Source organism: Panulirus ornatus, chromosome 28 (genome assembly GCF_036320965.1).
Source record: "Panulirus ornatus isolate Po-2019 chromosome 28, ASM3632096v1, whole genome shotgun sequence".
NCBI lineage: Eukaryota > Metazoa > Arthropoda > Malacostraca > Decapoda > Palinuridae > Panulirus > Panulirus ornatus.
This window is the reverse complement of record NC_092251.1, coordinates 17,184,628-17,206,274: the sequence shown is the minus strand read 5'-3', so window position 1 is coordinate 17,206,274 and position 21,647 is coordinate 17,184,628. Positions and strand designations below refer to the sequence as shown.

At 42.9% G+C, this 21,647-nt stretch overlaps 1 protein-coding gene across 10 annotated transcripts in view; it reads right to left on the bottom strand.

Moving 5' to 3' along the window:
* The window catches only part of LOC139757869 (uncharacterized), a 283,058-nt gene that overhangs the window by 69,698 nt on the left and 191,713 nt on the right, over nucleotides 1-21,647 (bottom strand). For all 10 annotated transcript variants that reach the window (XM_071678788.1, XM_071678787.1, XM_071678784.1 and 7 more), the window contains one exon: nucleotides 21,014-21,103. In XM_071678788.1, the coding sequence (XP_071534889.1) occupies nucleotides 21,014-21,103 (90 nt within the window). The remainder of the gene's footprint in view (nucleotides 1-21,013; nucleotides 21,104-21,647) is intronic.

The following is a 21,647-nucleotide window of genomic DNA, read 5'->3' as shown; positions in this document are numbered from 1 at the left end:
GTGTGATCTCACTATGATTGTTCAATTTGTTTATGACGGGGTGGCTTAGGAGGTAAATGCAAGAGTCCTGGAGAGAGGGGTGAGTATGCAGGCTTTGGGGGACGACAGTGAGTCAGCTGCTGTTTGCTGATGATACAGCACTGGTGGTGATTTTGAGTGACAAAATGCAGAAGCTGGTGACTGACTTTGGAAGAGTGTGTGAAAGGAGATAAAGTAAATGTGAATAAAAGTAAGGTTAGCAGGTTTAGCAGGATTGACGAACAGGTTAGGTGGGGTGTGAGTTTGAATGGAGAAAACTTAGGAGCTGACATGGCAATGAATGGAACCACTGAAGCAAAAGTTAGTTATAAGGTGGGCAAAGGGGAGAGGGTTCTGGAAACACTGAAGAATGTGTGAAATGAAAGAATGTTATTTGGGAGAGCAAAAAATGGGTATGTTTGAAGGAATTGTAGTCCCAATGATACTATGTGAATGCAAGGCATGGGCTATATACGAGGCTGTGCAGAGGAGGATGAATGTCTTTGAAATGAAATGTTTGAAGACAATATGTGGTGTCAGGTGGTTTGAGTGAGCAAGTAATGAAAGGGTAAGAGAAATGTGTGGTAATAAAAAGTGTGGTTGAGAGGTGAAGTGTGGCTGAAATGGTTTGGACATATGGAGAGAATGAGTAAGGAAAGGTTAACAAAGAGAATATATGTATCAGAAGTGGAGGGTATGAAGAGAGTAGGGAGACCAAACTGAGGAAGGGAGGATGGAGGGAAAAAGATTTTGAGCGATCAAGACTTGAACATGCATGAGAATGAGAGGCTTGGACAAGATAGAGTGAATTGGAATGATGTGGCATACTGGGGTCAACATGCTGTCAATGAACCAGGGTAGTCCATGGAATGTTTTGTGGGGTCTTGTTGTAGATGGGAAGCTTTAGTTTTAGTGCATTACACAAGATAACTAGAGAATGAATGTGAGATGTAGCCTTTCATCGTCTGTTCCTGGCTCTAACCCTAATGCAGGAAAAGGCAATCAAGTACAAAAAAAAAAATTTCATTGATAACATGACAACCACACTAGTCCATGATGATTTCATTAAAGGATAATTGCACTTCAGCTGGAGTTCTGACAGTTTAATGAAGCTTCACATATTTCATGGAAACATTCTGCCTCACCACATGTATACAAGTCACAAAGATTCAGTATTCAACACAAACAAACAGACATGTAGACCCTTTTGCCTACAAGACCAACCAGAAATTGAAACATCCATGACAGACCATCAAAGGAAGAATAATATGGGTGTGAAGGTTAAGCCAGATGTGCATTCAATTAATATCCTTACACTATCTTGTCCTGATTGTTCAATCATAGTCAACAATACAGTCAACACCTTTTTTAATAAATTCCACAGCAATACCATTCAAATCTGCCGCCTTGTCACCTTTCACCTTCCACAAAGTTTTCACTACCTCTTCTCTGTTCACCAAACCATTCTCCCTTACCCTCTCACTTCGCACACCACCTCAACCAAAACACCCTATATCTGCCACTCAATCATCAAACACGTCTAACAAACCTTCAAAATACTGACTCCATCTCCTTCTCACTTAATTAAATGTTGGAAGCAGTGAAAAGTTTTTATCGAGGATGTAAGGCATGTGTACGTGTAAGAAGAGAGGAAAATGATTGGTTCTCAGTGAATGTTGGTTTGCGGCAGGGGTGTGTGATGTCTCCATGGTTGTTTAATTTGTTTATGGATGGGGTTGTTAGGGAGGTGAGAGCAAGAGTTTTGGAAAGAGGGGCAAGTATGCAGTCTGTTGGGGATGAGAGAGCTTGGAAAGTGAGTCAGTTGTTGTTCGCTGATGATACAGCACCGGTGGCTGATTCATGTGAGAAACTGCAGAAGCTGGTGACTGAGTTCGGTAAAGTGTGTGAAAGAAGGAAGTTGAGAGTAAATGTGAATAAGAGTAAGGTTATTAGGTACAGTAGGGTTGAGGGTCAAGTCAATTGGGAGGTAAGTTTGAATGGAGAAAAACTAGAAGAAGTGAAGTATTTTAGATATCTGGGAGTGGATTTGGCAGCAAATGGAACCATGGAAGTGGAAGTGAATCACAGGGTACGGGAGGGGGCGAAAATTTTGGGAGCCTTGAAGAATGTGTGGAAGTCGAGAACATTATCTCGGAAAGCAAAAATGGGTATGTTTGAAGGAATAGTGGTTCCAACAATGTTGTATGGTTGCGAGGCGTGGGCTATGGATAGAGTTGTGCACAGGAGGATGGATGTGCTGGAAATGAGATGTCTGAGGACAATGTGTGGTGTGAGGTGGTTTGATCGAGTAAGTAACGTAAGGGTAAAAGAGATGTGTGGAAATAAAAAGAGCGTGGTTGAGAGAGCAGAAGAGGGTGTTTTGAAATGGTTTGGGCACATGGAGAGAATGAGTGAGGAAAGATTGACCAAGAGGATATATGTGTCGGAGATGGAGGAAACGAGGAGAAGTGGGAGACCAAATTGGTGGTGGAAAGATGGAGTGAAAAAGATTTTGTGTGATCGGGGCCTGAACATGCAGGAGGGTGAAAGGAGGGCAAGGAATAGAGTGAATTGGATCGATGTGGTATACCAGGGTTGACGTGCTGTCAGTGGATTGAATCAGAGGATGTGAAGCGTCTGGGGTAAACCATGGAAAACTGTGTAGGTATGTATATTTGTGTGTGTGGATGTATGTATATACATGTGTATGGGGGTGGGTTGGGCCATTTCTTTCGTCTCTTTCCTTGCTTAACTTTCTTCTTTCACACACTTTACCAAACTAAGTCACCAGCTTCTGCAGTTTCTCATATGAATCAGCCACAAGCGCTGTATCATCAGCGAACAACAACTGACTCACTTCCCAAGCTCTCTCATCCCCAACAGACTTCATACTTGCCCCTCTTTCCAAAACTCTTGCACTTACCTCCCTAACAACCCAATCCATAAACAAATTAAACAACCATGGAGACATCACACACCCCTGCCACAAACCTACATTCACTGAGAACCAATCACTTTCCTCTCTTCCTACACGTACACATGCCTTACATCCTTGATAAAAACTTTTCACTGTTTCTAACAACTTGCCTCCCACACCATATATTCTTAATACCTTCCAAAGAGCATCTCTATCAACTCTATCATATGCCTTCTCCAGATCCATAAATGCTACATACAAATCCATTTGCTTTTCTAAGTATTTCTCACATACATTCTTCAAAGCAAACACCTGGTCCACACATCCTCTACCACTTCTGAAACCACACTGCTCTTCCACAATCTGATGCTCTGTACATGCCTTCACCCTCTCAATCAATACCCTCCCATATAATCTACCAGGAATACTCAACAAACTTATACCTCTGTAATTTGAGCACTCACTCTTATCCCCTTTGCCTTTGTACAATGGCACTATGCACGCATTCCGCCAATCCTCAGGCACCTCACCATGAGTCATACATACATTAAATAACCTTACCAACCAGTCAATAATACAGTCACCCCCTTTTTTAATAAATTCCACTGCCATACCATCCAAACCTGCTGCCTTGCCGGCTTTCATCTTCCGCAAAGCTTTTACTACCTCTTCTCTGTTTACCAAATCATTTTCCCTAACCCTCTCACTTTGCACACCACCTCGACCAAAACACCCTATATCTGCCACTCTATCATCAAACACATTCAACAAACCTTCAAAATACTCACTCCATCTCTTTCTCACATCACCACTACTTGTTATCACCTCCCCATTTGCGCCCTTCACTGAAGTTCCCATTTGCTCCCTTGTCTTACGCACTTTATTTACCTCCTTCCAGAACATCTTTTTATTCTCCCTAAAATTTAATGATACTCTCTCACCCCAACTCTCATTTGCCCTCTTTTTCACCTCTTGCACCTTACTCTTGACCTCCTGTCTCTTTCTTTTATACATCTCCCACTCAATTGCATTTTTTCCCTGCAAAAATCGTCCAAATGCCTCTCTCTTCTCTTTCCCTAATAATCGTACTTCTTCATCCCACCACTCACTACCCTTTCTAATCAACCCACCTCCCACTCTTCTCATGCCACAAGCATCTTTTGCGCAATCCATCACTGATTCCCTAAATACATCCCATTCCTCCCCCACTCCCATTACTTCCATTGTTCTCACCTTTTTCCATTCTGTCTCCATGGTTGTTTAATTTGTTTATGAATGGGGTTGTTAGGGAGGTGAATGCAAGAGTTTTGGAAAGAGGGACAAGTATGAAGTCTGTTGTGGATGAGAGAGCTTGGGAAGTGAGTCAGTTGTTGTTCGCTGATGATAAAGCACTGGTGGCTGATTCATGTGAGAAACTGCAGAGGCTGGTGACTGAGTTTGGTAAAGTGTGTGAAAGAAGAAAGTTAAGAGTAAATGTGAATAAGAGCAAGGTTATTAGGTACAGTAGGGGTGAGGGTCAAGTCAATTGGAAGGTAAGTTTGAATGGAGAAAAACTGGAGGAAGTGAAGGGTTTTAGATATCTGGGTGTGGATCTGGCAGCGGATGGAACCATGGAAGCGGAGGTGGATCATAGGGTGGGGTAGGGGGCGAAAATCCTGGGAGCCTTGAAGAATGTGTGCATGAGAAGAAAAATCATGAGGCAAGTGTTTTGGGAGCAGCTGAATGAGTGTGTTAGTGGTTTTGATGCACGAGACCGGGTTATAATGATGGGTGATTTGAATGCAAAGGTGAGTAATGTGGCAGTTGAGGGATTGGTATACATGGGGTGTTCAGTGTTGTAAACGGAAATGAAGAGCTTGTAGATTTATGTGCTGAAAAAGGACTGGTGATTGGGAATACTTGGTTTAAAAAGTGAGATATACATAAGTATACGTATGTAAGTAGGAGAAATGGCCAGAGAGCGTTATTAGATTACGTGTTAATTGACAGGCACGCAAAAGAGAGACTTTTGGATGTTAATGTGCTGAGAGGTGCAACTGGAGGGATGTCTGATCATTATCTTGTGGAGGCTAAGGTGAAGATTTGTATGGGTTTTCAGAAAAGAAGAGTGAATGTTGGGGTGAAGAGGGTGGTGAGAGTAAGTGAGCTTGGGAAGGAGACTTGTGTGAGGAAGTACCAGGAGAGACTGAGTACAGAATGGAAAAAGGTGAGAACAATGGAAGTAAGGGGAGTGGGGGAGGAATGGGATGTATTTAGGGAATCAGTGATGGATTGCGCAAAAGATGCTTGTGGCATGAGAAGAGTGGGAGGTGGGTTGATTAGAAAGGGTAGTGAGTGGTGGGATGAAGAAGTAAGAGTATTAGTGAAAGAGAAGAGAGAGGCATTTGGACGATTTTTGCAGGGAAAAAATGCAATTGAGTGGGAGATGTATAAAAGAAAGAGACAGGAGGGCAAGAGAAAGGTGCAAGAGGTGAAAAAGAGAGCAAATGAGAGTTGGGGTGAGAGAGTATCATTAAATTTTAGGGAGAATAAAAAAGATGTGCTGGAAGGAGGTAAATAAAGTGCATAAGACAAGGGAGCAAATGGGAACTTCAGTGAAGGGCGCTCATGGGGAGGTGATAACAAGTAGTGGTGACGTGAGAAGGAGATGGAGTGAGTATTTTGAAGGTTTGTTGAATGTGTTTCATGATAGAGTGGCAGATATAGGGTGTTTTGGTCGAGGTGGTGTGCAAAGTGAGAGGGTTAGGGAAAATGATTTGGTAAACAGAGAAGAGGTAATAAAAGCTTTGCGGAAGATGAAAGGCGGCAAGCCAGCAGGTTTGGATGGTATTGCAGTGGAATTTATTAAAAAAGGGGGTGACTGTATTATTGACTGGTTGGTAAGGTTATTTAATGTATGTATGATTCATGGTGAGGTGCCAGAGGATTCGCGGAATGCGTGCACAGTGCCATTGTACAAAGGCAAAGGGGATAAGAGTGAGTGCTCAAATTACAGAGGTATAAGTTTGTTGAGTATTCCTGGTAAATTATATGGGAGGGTATTGATTGAGAGGGTGAAGGCATGTACAGAGCATCAGATTGTGGAAGAGCAGTGTGGTTTCAGAAGTGGTAGAGGATGTGTGGATCAGGTGTTTGCTTTGAAGAATGTGTGAGAAATACTTAGAAAAGCAAATGGATTTGTATGTAGCATTTATGGATCTGGAGAAGGCATATGATAGAGTTGATAGAGATGCTCTGTGGAAGGTATTAAGAATATATGGTGTGGGAGGCAAGTTGTTAGAAGCAGTGAAAAGTTTTTATTGAGGATGTAAGGCATGTGTATGTGTAGGAAGAGAGGAAAGTGATTGGTTCTCAGTGAATGTAGGTTTGTAGCAGGGGTGTGTGATGTCTCCATGGTTGTTTAATTTGTTTTTGGATGGGGTTGTTAGGGAGGTAAATGCAAGAGTTTTGGAAAGACGGGGCAAGTATGAAGTCTGTTGGGGATGAGAGAGCTTGGGAAGTGAGTCAGTTGTTGTTCGCTGATGATACAACGCTGGTGGCTGATTCATGTGAGAAACTGCAGAAGCTGGTGACTGAGTTTGGTAAAGTGTGTGAAAGAAGAAAGTTAAGAGTAAATGTGAACAAGAGCAAGGTTATTAGGTACAGTAGGGTTGAGGGTCAAGTCAATTGGGAGGTAAGTTTGAATGGAGAAAAACTCGAGGAAGTAAGGAGTTTTAGATATCTGGGAGTGGATCTGGCAGCGGATGGAACCATGGAAGTGGAAGTGGATCATAGGGTGGGGGAGGGGGCGAAAATCCTGGGAGCCTTGAAGAATGTGTGGAAGTTGAGAACATTATCTCGGAAAGCAAAACTGGGTATGTTTGAAGGAATAGTGGTTCCAACAATGTTGTATGGTTGCGAGGCGTGGGCTATGGATAGAGTTGTGCGCAGGAGGATGGATGTGCTGGAAATGAGATGTTTGAGGACAATGTGTGGTGTGAGGTGGTTTGATCGAGTAAGTAATGTAAGGGTAAGAGAGATGTGTGGAAATAAAAAGAGCGTGGTTGAGAGAGCAGAAGAGGGTGTTTTGAAATGGTTTGGGCACATGGAGAGAATGAGTGAGGAAAGATTGACCAAGAGGATATATGTGTCGGAGGTGGAGGGAACAAGGAGAAGTGGGAGACCAAATTGGAGGTGGAAAGATGGAGTGAAAAAGATTTTGTGTGACTGGGGCCTGAACATGCAGGAGGGTGAAAGGAGGGCAAGGAATAGAGTGAACTGGATCGATGTGGTATACCGGGGTTGACGTGCTGTCAGTGGATTGAATCAGGGCATGTGAAGCGTCTGGGGTAAACCATGGAAAGCTGCGTAGGTATGTATATTTGCGTGTGTGGACGTATGTATATACATGTGTATGGGGGTGGGCTGGGCCATTTCTTTCATCTGTTTCCTTGCGCTTCCTCGCAAACGCGGGAGACAGCGGCAAAAAAAAAAAAAAATATATATAATTATATATATATATATATATATATATATATATATATATATATATATATATAGAGGGGACGGGAGCGGGGGGCCAGAAATCCTCCCCTCCTTGTATTAACTTTCTAAAATGGGAAACAGAAGAAGGAGTCACGCAGGGAGTGCTCATCCTCCTCGAAGGCTCAGAGTGGGGTGCCTAAATGTGTGTGGATGTAACCAAGATGTGAAAAAAGGAGAGATAGGTAGTATGTTTGAGGAAAGGAACCTGGATGTTTTGGCTCTGAGTGAAACGAAGCTCAAGGGTAAAGGGGAAGAGTGGTTTGGGAATGTCTGGGGAGTAAAGTCAGGGGTTAGTGAGAGGACAAGAGCAAGGGAAGGAGTAGCAATACTCCTGAAACAGGAGTTGTGGGAGTATGTGATAGAGTGTAAGAAAGTAAATTCTCGATTAATATGGGTAAAACTGAAAGTTGATGGAGAGAGGTGGGTGATTATTGGTGCATATGCACCTGGGCATTAGAAGAAAGATCAAGAGAGGCAAGTGTTTTGGGAGCAGCTGAATGAGTGTGTTAGTGGTTTTGATGCACGAGACCAGGTCATAGTGATGGGTGATTTGAATGCAAAGGTGAGTAATGTGGCAGTTGAGGGAATAATTGGTATACATGTGGTGTTCAGTGTTGTAAATGGAAATGGTGAAGAGCTTGTAGATTTATGTGCTGAAAAAGGACTGATGATTGGGAATACCTGGTTTAAAAAGCGAGATATACATAAGTATACTTATGTAAGTAGGAGAGATGGCCAGAGAGCGTTATTGGATTACGTGTTAATTGACAGGCGTGCGAAAGAGAGACTTTTGGATGTTAATGTGCTGAGAGGTGCAACTGGAGGGATGTCTGATCATTATCTTGTGGAGGCTAAGGTGAAGATTTGTATGGGTTTTCAGAAAAGAAGAGTGAATGTTGGGGTGAAGAGGGTGGTGAGAGTAAGTGAGCTTGAGAAGGAGACCTGTGTGAGGAAGTACCAGGAGAGACTGAGTACAGAATGGAAAAAGGTGAGAACAATGGAAGTAAGGGGAGTGGGGGAGGAATGGGATGTATTTAGGGAATCAGTGATGGAGTGCGCAAAAGATGCTTGTGGCATGAGAAGAGTGGGAGGTGGGTTGATTAGAAAGGGTAGTGAGTGGTGGGATGAAGAAGTAAGAGTATTAGTGAAAGAGAAGAGAGAGGCATTTGGACGATTTTTGCAGGGAAAAAATGCAATTGAGTGGGAGATGTATAAAAGAAAGAGACAGGAGGTCAAGAGAAAGGTGCAAGAGGTGAAAAAAAAGGGCAAATGAGAGTTGGGGTGAGAGAGTATCATTAAATTTTAGGGAGAATAAAAAGATGTTCTGGAAGGAGGTAAATTAAGTGCGTAAGACAAGGGAGCAAATGGGAACTTCAGTGAAGGGCGCAAATGGGGAGGTGATAACAAGTAGTGGTGATGTGAGAAGGAGATGGAGTGAGTATTTTGAAGGTTTGTTGAATGTGTTTGATGATAGAGTGGCAGATATAGGGTGTTTTGGTCGAGGTGGTGTGCAAAGTGAGAGGGTTAGGGAAAATGATTTGGTAAACAGAGAAGAGGTAGTGAAAGCTTTGCGGAAGATGAAAGCCGGCAAGGCAGCAGGTTTGGATGGTATTGCAGTGGAATTTATTAAAAAAGGGGGTGACTGTATTGTTGACTGGTTGGTAAGGTTATTTAATGTATGTATGACTCATGGTGAGGTGCCTGAGGATTGGCAGAATGCGTGCATAGTGCCATTGTACAAAGGCAAAGGGGATAAGAGTGAGTGCTCAAATTACAGAGGTATAAGTTTGTTGAGTATTCCTGGTAAATTATATGGGAGGGTATTGATTGAGAGGGTGAAGGCATGTACAGAGCATCAGATTGGGGAAGAGCAGTGTGGTTTCAGAAGTGGTAGAGGATGTGTGGATCAGGTGTTTGCTTTGAAGAATGTATGTGAGAAATACTTAGAAAAGCAAATGGATTTGTATGTAGCATTTATGGATCTGGAGAAGGCATATGATAGAGTTGATAGAGATGCTCTGTGGAAGGTATTAAGAATATATGGTGTGGGAGGCAAGTTGTTAGAAGCAGTGAAAAGTTTTTATCGAGGATGTAAGGCATGTGTACGTGTAGGAAGAGAGGAAAGTGATTGGTTCTCAGTGAATGTAGGTTTGCGGCAGGGGTGTGTGATGTCTCCATGGTTGTTTAATTTGTTTATGGATGGGGTTGTTAGGGAGGTAAATGCAAGAGTTTTGGAAAGAGGGGCAAGTATGAAGTCTGTTGGGGATGAGAGAGCTTGGGAAGTGAGTCAGTTGTTGTTCGCTGATGATATAGCGCTGGTGGCTGATTCATGAGAAACTGCAGAAGCTGGTGACTGAGTTTGGAAAAGTGTGTGGAAGAAGAAAGTTAAGAGTAAATGTGAATAAGAGCAAGGTTATTAGGTACAGTAGGGTTGAGGGTCAAGTCAATTGGGAGGTGAGTTTGAATGGAGAAAAACTGGAGGAAGTGAAGTGTTTTAGATATCTGGGAGCGGATCTGGCAGCGGATGGAACCATGGAAGCGGAAGTGGATCATAGGGTGGGGGAGGGGGCGAAAATCCTGGGGGCCTTGAAGAATGTGTGGAAGTCGAGAACATTATCTCGGAAAGCAAAAATGGGTATGTTTGAAGGAATAGTGGTTCCAACAATGTTGTATGGTTGCGAGGCTTGGGCTATGGATAGAGTTGTGCGCAGGAGGATGGATGTGCTGGAAATGAGATGTTTGAGGACAATGTGTGGTGTGAGGTGGTTTGATCGAGTGAGTAACGTAAGGGTAAGAGAGATGTGTGGAAATAAAAAGGGCGTGGTTGAGAGAGCAGAAGAGGGTGTTTTGAAGTGGTTTGGGCACATGGAGAGGATGAGTGGGGAAAGATTGACCAAGAGGATATATGTGTCGGAGGTGGAGGGAACAAGGAGAAGAGGGAGACCAAATTGGAGGTGGAAAGATGGAGTGAAAAAGATTTTGTGTGATCGGGGCCTGAACATGCAGGAGGGTGAAAGGAGGGCAAGGAATAGAGTGAATTGGAGCCATGTGGTATACAGGGGTTGACGTGCTGTCAGTGGATTGAATCAAGGCATGTGAAGCGTCTGGGGTAAACCATGGAAAGCTGTGTAGGTATGTATATTTGCGTGTGTGGACGTGTGTATGTACATGTGTATGGGGGGGGGGGTTGGGCCATTTCTTTCGTCTGTTTCCTTGCGCTACCTCGCAAACGCGGGAGACAGCGACAAAGTATAAAAAAAAAAAAAAAAAAAAAAAAAAAATAAATATATATATAAATATATATATATATATATATATATATATATATATATATATTGCCTCCACGCAATTCTCTTGCCCTTTGGCATCCCCAAAGTGACATTAAAATGCCAATAGTCCCCTGTAAAGTCCTTTCAAGACGCCAAAGGGGATTTAGATTAGTCCTTCAATTTTCCTCTAAGATTTTGGATGCCTCCATGCAATTCCCTTGCACTTTGACATCCCCAAAGTGGCATTAAGATGTCAATAATCCCCTGTAAAGTCCTTTGAAGACGCCAAAGGGGATTTAGATTAATCCATCAATTTTCCTCTAAGATTTTGGATGCCTCCACGCAATTCCCTTGCACTTTGGCATCCCCAAAGTGGCATTAAGATGCCACTATTCCCCTGTAAAAGCCTTTGAAGACGCCAAAGGGGATTTAGATTAATCCTTCAATTTTCCTCTAAATTATTGGATTCCTCCACGCAATTCTCTTGCCCTTTGGCATCCCCAAAGTGGCATTAAGACCCATCCCCCTTGGTGATGTGGGGCGCCAGAACCCTGCCCTTGGGAGGACAGGACCCATAAGCCAAGGAGTTAAGGGGACGCTGAAATAATACTCAGCTGACGCCGTATTGCATCTCTGGTGAACCTCTCCTCCCCCTTAGTGTGTCCTCAGCCACTGCACCTCTCCAGCTCGACCAGAGAAGAATTGGAAGTTGCCAACAGAACTACCTTGGCCCACCAGTGATCCTACTACGTTTGTGAATCAAGAACCATTGCAACACAAACCTCGCCAGGTGGTAGAGTGTCCCGCAGTGTATCGAGACAGACTTCCCCAGAACTTTTTTTTTTTAAAGGGGAAGTAAATGTTTATAGTTGTGTTACTGGAGTGATAGTTTTCATACATGGTGCTTTGACAAGAAAATAGTGAAATTGGAAAAAATGTAGCTTAGACACTGAAGCTTACTGATACAGTGGTTAAATTGATGAGAACTACTATTGACGTTTGTGTAAATAAATTAAACATTTCCTTTTTCCATAGCCAGAGGTTGAACCATTATGTGACATTCATTTTTTCATTTCATTTCAAGCTAGAAGTTTCAGTTTTCTAAATTGTTTCTTACATTTTTCACATGTATATATATGTATGTGTGTGTGTGTGTATGTGTGTGTGTGTGTATATATATATATGTATATTATCCCTGGGGATAGGGGTGAAAGAATACTTCCCACGCATTCCTCGCGTGTCGTAGAAAGCGACTAGAGGGGACGGGAGCGGGGGGCCAGACATCCTCCCCTCCTTGTATTTTTTAACTTTCTAAAATGGGAAACAGAAGAAGGAGTCACGCGGGGAGTGCTCATCCTCCTCGAAGGCTCAGATTGGGGTGCCTAAATGTGTGTGGATGTAACCAAGATGTGAAAAAAGGAGAGATAGGTAGATGTTTGAGGAAAGGAACCTGGATGTTTTGGCTCTGAGTGAAACAAAGCTCAAGGGTAAAGGGGAAGAGTGGTTTGGGAATGTCTGGGGAGTAAAGTCAGGGGTTAGTGAGAGGACAAGAGCAAGGGAAGGAGTAGCAGTACTCCTGAAACAGGAGTTGTGGAAGTATGTGATAGAATGTAAGAAAGTAAATTATCGATTATTATGGGTAAAACTGAAAGTTGATGGAGAGAGATGGGTATTTATTGGTGCATATGCACCTGGGCATGAGAAGAAAGATCATGAGAGGCAAGTGTTTTGGGAGCAGCTGAATGAGTGTGTTAGTGGTTTTGATGCACAAGACTGGGTTATAGTGTTGGGTGATTTGAATGCAAAGGTGAGTAATGTGGCAGTTGAGGGAATAATTGGTATAAATGGGGTGTTCAGTGTTGTAAATGGAAATGGTGAAGAGCTTGTAGATTTATGTGCTGAAAAAGGACTGATGATTGGGAATACCTGGTTTAAAAAGCGAGATATACATAAGTATATTGATTGAGAGGGTGAAGGCATGTACAGAGCATCAGATTAAGGAAGAGCAGTGTGGTTTCAGAAGTGGTAGAGGATGTGTGGATCAGGTGTTTGCTTTGAAGAATGTATGTGAGAAATACTTAGAAAAGCAAATGGACTTGTATGTAGCATTTATGGATCTGGAGAAGGCATATGATAGAGTTGATAGAGATGCTCTGTGGAAGGTATTAAGAATATATGGTGTGGGAGGCAAGTTGTTAGAAACAGTGAAAAGTTTTTATCGAGGATGTAAGGTATGTGTACGTGTAGGAAGAGAGGAAAGTGATTGGTTCTCAGTGAATGTAGGTTTGCGGCAGGGGTGTGTGATGTCTCCATGGTTGTTTAATTTGTTTATGGATGAGGTTGTTAGGGAGGTGAATGCAAGAGTTTTGGAAAGAGGGGCAAGTATGAAGTCTGTTGGGGATGAGAGAGCTTGGGAAATGAGTCAGTTGTTGTTCGCTGATGATACAGCGCTGGTGGCTGATTCATGTGAGAAACTGCAGAAGCTGGTGACTGAGTTTGGAAAAGTGTGTGAAAGAAGAAAGTTAAGAGTAAATGTGAATAAGAGCAAGGTTATTAGGTACAGTAGGGTTGAGGGTCAAGTCAATTGGGAGGTGAGTTTGAATGGAGAAAAACTGGAGGAAGTGAAGTGTTTTAGATATCTGGGAGTGGATCTGGCAGCGGATGGAACCATGGAAGCGGAAGTGGATCATAGGGTGGGGGAGGGGGCGAAAATTCTGGGAGCCTTGAAGAATGTGTGGAAGTCGAGAACATTATCTCGGAAAGCAAAAATGGGTATGTTTGAAGGAATAGTGGTTCCAACAATGTTGTATGGTTGCGAGGTGTGGGCTATGGATAGAGTTGTGCGCAGGAGGATGGATGTGCTGGAAATGAGATGTTTGAGGACAATGTGTGGTGTGAGGTGGTTTGATCGAGTAAGTAACGTAAGGGTAAGAGAGATGTGTGGAAATAAAAAGAGCGTGGTTGAGAGAGCAGAAGAGGGTGTTTTGAAATGGTTTGGGCACATGGAGAGAATGAGTGAGGAAAGATTGACCAAGAGGATATATGTGTCGGAGGTGGAGGCAACGAGGAGAAGAGGGAGACCAAATTGGAGGTGGAAAGATGGAGTGAAAAAGATTTTGCATGATCGGGGCCTGAACATGCCGGAGGGTGAAAGGAGGGCAAGGAATAGAGTGAATTGGAGCGATGTGGTATACCGGGGTTGACGTGCTGTCAGTGGATTGAATCTGGGCATGTGAACCGTCTGGGGTAAACCATGGAAAGCTGTGTTGGTATGTATATTTTGCGTGTGTGGACGTATGTATATACATGTGTATGGGGGTGGGTTGGGCCATTTCTTTCGTCTGTTTCCTTGCGCTACCTCGCAAACGCGGGAGACAGCGACAAAAAAATAAATAAAAAAAAAAAATAAAAACTTATGTAAGTAGGAGAGATGGCCAGAGAGCGTTATTGGATTACGTGTTAATTGACAGGCGCGCGAAAGAGAGACTTTTGGATGTTAATGTGCTGAGAGGTGCAACTGGAGGGATGTCTGATCATTATCTTGTGGAGGCTAAGGTGAAGATTTGTATGGGTTTCCAGAAAAGAAGAGTGAATGTTGGGGTGAAGAGGGTGGTGAGAGTAAGTGAGCTTGGGAAGGAGACCTGTGTGAGGAAGTACCAGGAGAGACTGAGTACAGAATGGAAAAAGGTGAGAACAATGGAAGTAAGGGGAGTGGGGGAGGAATGGGATGTATTTAGGGAATCAGTGATGGATTGCGCAAAAGATGCTTGTGGCATGAGAAGAGTGGGAGGTGGGTTGATTAGAAAGGGTAGTGAGTGGTGGGATGAAGAAGTAAGAGTATTAGTGAAAGAGAAGAGAGAGGCATTTGGACGATTTTTGCAGGGAAAAAATGAAATTGAGTGGGAGACGTATAAAAGAAAGAGACAGGAGGTCAAGAGAAAGGTGCAAGAGGTGAAAAAAAGGGCAAATGAGAGTTGGGGTGAGAGAGTATCATTAAATTTTAGGGAGAATAAAAAGATGTTTTGGAAGGAGGTAAATAAAGTGCATAAGACAAGGGAGCAAATGGGAACTTCAGTGAAGGGCGCAAATGGGGAGGTGATAACAAGTAGTGGTGATGTGAGAAGGAGATGGAGTGAGTATTTTGAAGGTTTGTTGAATGTGTTTGATGTTAGAGTGGCAGATATAGGGTGTTTTGGTCGAGGTGGTGTGCAAAGTGCGAGGGTTAGGGAAAATGATTTGGTAAACAGAGAAGAGGTAGTAAAAGCTTTGCGGAAGATGAAAGCCGGCAAGGCAGCAGGTTTGGATGGTATTGCAGTGGAATTTATTAAAAAAGGGGGTGACTGTATTGTTGACTGGTTGGTAAGGTTATTTAATGTATGTATGACTCATGGTGAGGTGCCTGAGGATTGGCGGAATGCGTCCATAGTGCCATTGTACAAAGGCAAAGGGGATAAGAGTGAGTGCTCAAATTACAGAGGTATAAGTTTGTTGAGTATTCCTGGTAAATTATATGGGAGGGTATTGAATGAGAGGGTGAAGGCATGTACAGAGCATCAGATTGGGGAAGAGCAGTGTGGTTTCAGAAGTGGTAGAGGATGTGTGGATCAGGTGTTTGCTTTGAAGAATGTATGTGAGAAATACTTAGAAAAGCAAATGGATTTGTAAGTAGCATTTATGGATCTGGAGAAGGCATATGATAGAGTTGATAGAGATGCTCTGGGGAAGGTATTAAGAATATATGGTGAGGGAGGCAAGTTGTTAGAAGCAGTGAAAAGTTTTTATCGAGGATGTAAGGCATGTGTACGTGTAGGAAGAGAGGAAAGTGATTGGTTCTCAGTGAATGTAGGTTTGCGGCAGGGGTGTGTGATGTCTCCATGGTTGTTTAATTTGTTTATGGATGGGGTTGTTAGGGAGGTGAATGCAAGAGTTTTGGAAAGAGGGGAATGTATGAAGTCTGTTGGGGATGAGAGAGCTTGGGAAGTGAGTCAGTTGTTGTTCGCTGATGATACAGCGCTGGTGGCTGATTCATGTGAGAAACTGCAGAAGCTGGTGACTGAGTTTGGTAAAGTGTGTGAAAGAAGAAAGTTAAGAGTAAATGTGAATAAGAGCAAGGTTAATAATATTAGATCCAGTAGGGTTGAGGGTCAAGTCAATTGGGAGGTGAGTTTGAATGGAGAAAAACTGGAGGAAGTGAAGTGTTTTAGATATCTGGGAGCGGATCTGGCAGCGGATGGAAACATGGAAGCGGAAGTGGATCATAGGGTGGGGGAGGGGGCGAAAATTCTGGGAGCCTTGAAGAATGTGTGGAAGTCGAGAACATTATCTCGGAAAGCAAAAATGGGTATGTTTGAAGGAATAGTGGTTCCAACAATGTTGTATGGTTGCGAGGCGTGGACTATGGATAGAGTTGTGCGCAGGAGGATGGATGTGCTGGAAATGAGATGTTTGAGGACAATGTGTGGTGTGAGGTGGTTTGATCGAGGAAGTAACGTAAGGGTAAGAGAGATGTGTGGAAATAAAAAGAGCGTGGTTGAGAGAGCAGAAGAGGGTGTTTTGAAATGGTTTGGGCACATGGAGAGAATGAGTGAGGAAAGATTGACCAAGAGGATTTATGTGTCGGAGGTGGAGGGAACAAGGAGAAGAGGGAGACCAAATTGGAGGTGGAAAGATGGAGTGAAAAAGATTTTGTGTGATCGGGGCCTGAACATGCAGGAGGGTGAAAGGAGGGCAAGGAATAGAGTGAATTGGAGCGATGTGGTATACCGGGGTTGACGTGCTGTCAGTGGATTGAATCAAGGCATGTGAAGCGTCTGGGGTAAACCATGGAAAGCTATGTAGGTATGTATATTTGCGTGTGTGGGCGTATGTATATACATGTGTATGGGGGGGGGGGGTTGGGCCATTTCTTTCGTCTGTTTCCTTGCGCTACCTCGCAGACGTGGGAGACAGCGACAAAGTATAAAAAAAAAAAAAAATATATATATATATATATATATATATATATATATATATATATATATATATATATATATATATATATATATTATCCCTGGGGATAGGGGAGAAAGAATACTTCCCACGTGTTCCCCGCGTGTCGTAGAAGGCGACTAAAAGGGGAGTGAGCGGGGGGCTGGAAATCCTCCCCTCTCGTTTTTTTTTTTTTTCCCCCCCCAAAAGAAGGAACGGAGAATTGGGCCAGGTGAGGGTATTCCCTCAAAGGCTCAGTCCTCTGTTCTTAACGCTACCTCGCTAATGCGGGAAATGGCAAATAGTATGAAAGAAAGAATATATAAATATATCAGCTGGTGGCTGATTCATGTGAGAAACTGCAGAAGCTGGTGACTGAGTTTGGTAAAGTGTGTGGAAGAAGAAAGTTAAGAGTAAATGTGAATAAGAGCAAGGTTATTAGGTACAGTAGGGTTGAGGGTCAAGTCAATTGGGAGGTGAGTTTGAATGGAGAAAAACTGGAGGAAGTGAAGTGTTTTAGATATCTGGGAGTGGATCTGGCAGCGGATGGAAACATGGAAGCGGAAGTGGATCATAGGGTGGGGGAGGGGGGCGAAAATTCTGGGGGCCTTGAAGAATGTGTGGAAGTCGAGAACATTATCTCGGAAAGCAAAAATGGGTATGTTTGAAGGAATAGTGGTTCCAACAATGTTGTATGGTTGCGAGGCGTGGGCTATGGATAGAGTTGTGCGCAGGAGGATGGATGTGCTGGAAATGAGATGTTTGAGGACAATGTGTGGTGTGAGGTGGTTTGATCGAGTGAGTAACGTAAGGGTAAGAGAGATGTGTGGAAATAAAAAGAGCGTGGTTGAGAGAGCAGAAGAGGGTGTTTTAAAGTGGTTTGGGCACATGGAGAGGATGAGTGAGGAAAGATTGACCAAGAGGATATATGTGTCGGAGGTGGAGGGAGCAAGGAGAAGAGGGAGACCAAATTGGAGGTGGAAAGATGGAGTGAAAAAGATTTTGTGTGATCGGGGCCTGAACATGCAGGAGGGTGAAAGGAGGGCAAGGAATAGAGTGAATTGGAGCGATGTGGTATACCGGGGTTGAGGTGCTGTCAGTGGATTGAATCAAGGCATGTGAAGCGTCTGGGGTAAACCATGGAAAGCTGTGTAGGTATGTATATTTGCATATGTGGACATATGTATATACATGTGTATGGGGGGGGGTTGGGCCATTTCTTTCGTCTGTTTCCTTGCGCTACCTCGCAAACGCAGGAGACAGCGACAAAGTATAAAAAAAAAAAAAAAGGCAAAAATGGGTATGTTTGAAGGAATAGTGGTTCCAACAATGTTGTATGGTTGCGAGGCGTGGGCTATGGATAGAGTTGTGCGCAGGAGGATGGATGTGCTGGAAATCAGATGTTTGAGGACAATGTGTGGTGTGAGGTGGTTTGATCGAGTAAGTAATGTAAGGGTGAGAGAGATGTGTGGAAATAAAAAGAGTGTGGTTGAGAGAGCAGAAGAGGGTGTTTTGAAATGGTTTGGTCACATGGAGAGAATGAATGGGGAAAGATTGACCAAGAGGATATATGTGTCAGAGGTGGAGGGAACGAGGAGGAGTGGGAGACCAAATTGGAGGTGGAAAGATGGAGTGAAAAAGATTTTGAGTGATCGGGGCCTGAACATGCAGGAGGGTGAAAGGAGGGCAAGGAATAGTGAATTGGAGCGATGTGGTATACCGGGGTTGACGTGCTGTCAGTGGATTGAATCAAGGCATGTGAAGCGTCTGGGGTAAACCATGGAAAGCTGTGTAGGTATGTATATTTGCGTGTGTGGACGTATGTGTATACATGTGTATGGGGGTGGGTTGGGCCATTTCTTTCGTCTGTTTCCTTGCACTACCTCGCAAACGCGGGAGACAGCGGCAAAAAAAAAAAAAAAAAAAGTTTGTTGAGTATTCCTGGTAAATTATATGGGAGGGTATTGATTGAGAGGGTGAAGGCATGTACAGAGCATCAAATTGGGGAAGAGCAGTGTGGTTTCAGAAGTGGTAGAGGATGTGTGGATCAGGTGTTTGCTTTGAAGAATGTATGTGAGAAATACTTAGAAAAGCAAATGGATTTGTATGTAGCATTTATGGATCTGGAGAAGGCATATGATAGAGTTGATAGAGATGCTCTGTGGAAGGTATTAAGAATATATGGTGTGGGAGGCAAGTTGTTAGAAGCAGTGAAAAGTTTTTATCGAGGATGTAAGGCATGTGTACGTGTAGGAAGAGAGGAAAGTGATTAGTTCTCAGTGAATGTAGGTTTGCGGCAGGGGTGTGTGATGTCTCCATGGTTGTTTAATTTGTTTATGGATGGGGTTGTTAGGGAGGTGAATGCAAGAGTTTTGGAAAGAGGGGCAAGTATGAAGTCTGTTGGGGATGAGAGAGCTTGGGAAGTGAGTCAGTTGTTGTTCGCTGATGATACAGCGCTGGTGGCTGATTCATGTGAGAAACTGCAGAAGCTGGTGACTGAGTTTGGTAAAGTGTGTGAAAGAAGAAAGTTAAGAGTAAATGTGAATAAGAGCAAGGTTATTAGGTACAGTAGGGTTGAGGGTCAAGTCAATTGGGAGGTGAGTTTGAATGGAGAAAAACTGGAGGAAGTGAAGTGTTTTAGATATCTGGGAGTGGATCTGGCAGCGGATGGAACCATGGAAGCGGAAGTGGATCATAGGGTGGGGGAGGGGGCGAAAATTCTGGGAGCCTTGAAGAATGTGTGGAAGTCGAGAACATTATCTCGGAAAGCAAAAATGGGTATGTTTGAGGGAATATTGGTTCCAACAATGTTGTATGGTTGCGAGGCGTGGGCTATGGATAGAGTTGTGCGCAGGAGGATGGATGTGCTGGAAATCAGATGTTTGAGGACAATGTGTGGTGTGAGGTGGTTTGATCGAGTAAGTAACGTAAGGGTAAGAGAGATGTGTGGAAATATAAAGAGCGTGGTTGAGAGAGCAGAAGAGGGTGTTTTGAAATGGTTTGGGCACATGGAGAGAATGAGTGAGGAAAGATTGACCAAGAGGATATATGTGTCGTAGGTGGAGGCAACGAGGAGAAGAGGGAGACCAAATTGGAGGTGGAAAGATGGAGTGAAAAAGATTTTCTGTGATCGGGGCCTGAACATGCAGGAGGGTGAAAGGAGGGCAAGGAATAGAGTGAATTGGAGCGATGTGGTATACCGGGGTTGACGTGCTGTCAGTGGATTGAATCAAGGCATGTGAAGCATCTGGGGTGGACCATGGAAAGCTGTGTAGGTATGTATATTTGCGTGTGTGGACGTATGTATATACATGTGTATGGGGGTGGGTTGGGCCATTTCTTTCGTCTGTTTCCTTGCGCTAGCTCGCAAACGCGGGAGACAGCGACAAAGCAAAAAAAAATATATATATATATATATATATATATATTTTTCTTTTTTTTTTGTCGCTGTCTCCCGTGTTTGCGAGGTAGCGCAAGGAAACAGACGAAAGAAATGGCCCAACCCATCCCCATACACATGTATATACATACATCCACACACACAAATATACATACCTACACAGCTTTCCATGGTTTACCCAACCTTGCTCATATCCACACCTACTCCCAGCCCTCTCCTTTCACATATGTATACTTATATATCTCTCTCTTTTTAAACCAGATATTCCAATCACCATTTTTTTTCAGCACACAAATCCGTAAGATCTTCACATTTCCATTCACAACACTGAATACTCCATGTAGACCAATTATACCCTCCACTGCCACATTACGCACCTTCACATTAAAATCAGCTATCACTAATACCTGGTCTTATGCACTAAAGCTGCTGACACAATCAGTTGCTTCCAAAATATATATCATCCACTCCCAATTCATATATTTGTATGGACAGTAAACCCTCAATCTAATGGACTAATAGGGGGAAGGGGAGTCCGTTAATGCTAAAAGTTCATTAAATTGAATGTATCCTTGATGAAGTATATAGTTGAAGAAGAAAAACTTTAATGAAAGAGAAAACAAAGACATTTGAGTGGTACTTACAAGGAAGGAAGGCAAATGATTGGGAGATGTATAAGAGAAAGGAGCAGATCAAGAAGAAAGTGCAGGGGTTGGAAAAAAAAAAGGGCAAATGAGAATTAGAGTTAGGGAGCATCGTTAAACTTTAGGGAGTAGGAAGAATATAAAGATGTTTCATAAAGAGGTAAATAATTTTCTAAATCATTATTATTCAATGTACTGTGTTAGTATTTGTCTGGTATGTCAAATCCAAAATCTGTTATATCAGGTATGTTACTTCGAGGTTTACTGCACTTACCTCAATAACTTCTGTCTCATCCTCATCCAATAGTTCTTCTTCATTTCCACCTTCAAATTCCTCCTTTTTTGATGTTCTTTCTCGTTTAATCTGGGAACATAGCAAAATATTCGGTAAAATCTCTTTCTCTACATTTTCAACCTGTATAAAAAATCTGAAGACAACCTCATCATACATGACAATATACATTAATAACAGCTATTAACAAAGCATGCTCTCATCTCTTTGGACACTTTCTATTCAACTGTCCAAAACAATCTTAAGATCTTGACCAAACTTCCATGATTCACTATTGTACCATTTCAAAACAATTCAATATGGTCTTCACCTAACCAACAATCCTTCTTTGTATGCATATCTTGTCTACAATCTTTAACCCTAACTTAATTGGTCTACCTAACAGTTTAACATTTTCATGACAGATCAGGTACCAGTACCATACATCTAATATGTTTGCTATTCTGCCAACACCCATCTACATCAATTCCATAATTAACCCTGAAATCATGAAGCCAAAATTTTGGGATACCCTCTCTCCAAAATTCTTGTATTCACCTCCCTGACAACTCCATCCATAAACAAATCAAAAAACCAAGGAGACATCACGCAACCCTGCCGCAAACAGACATTCACT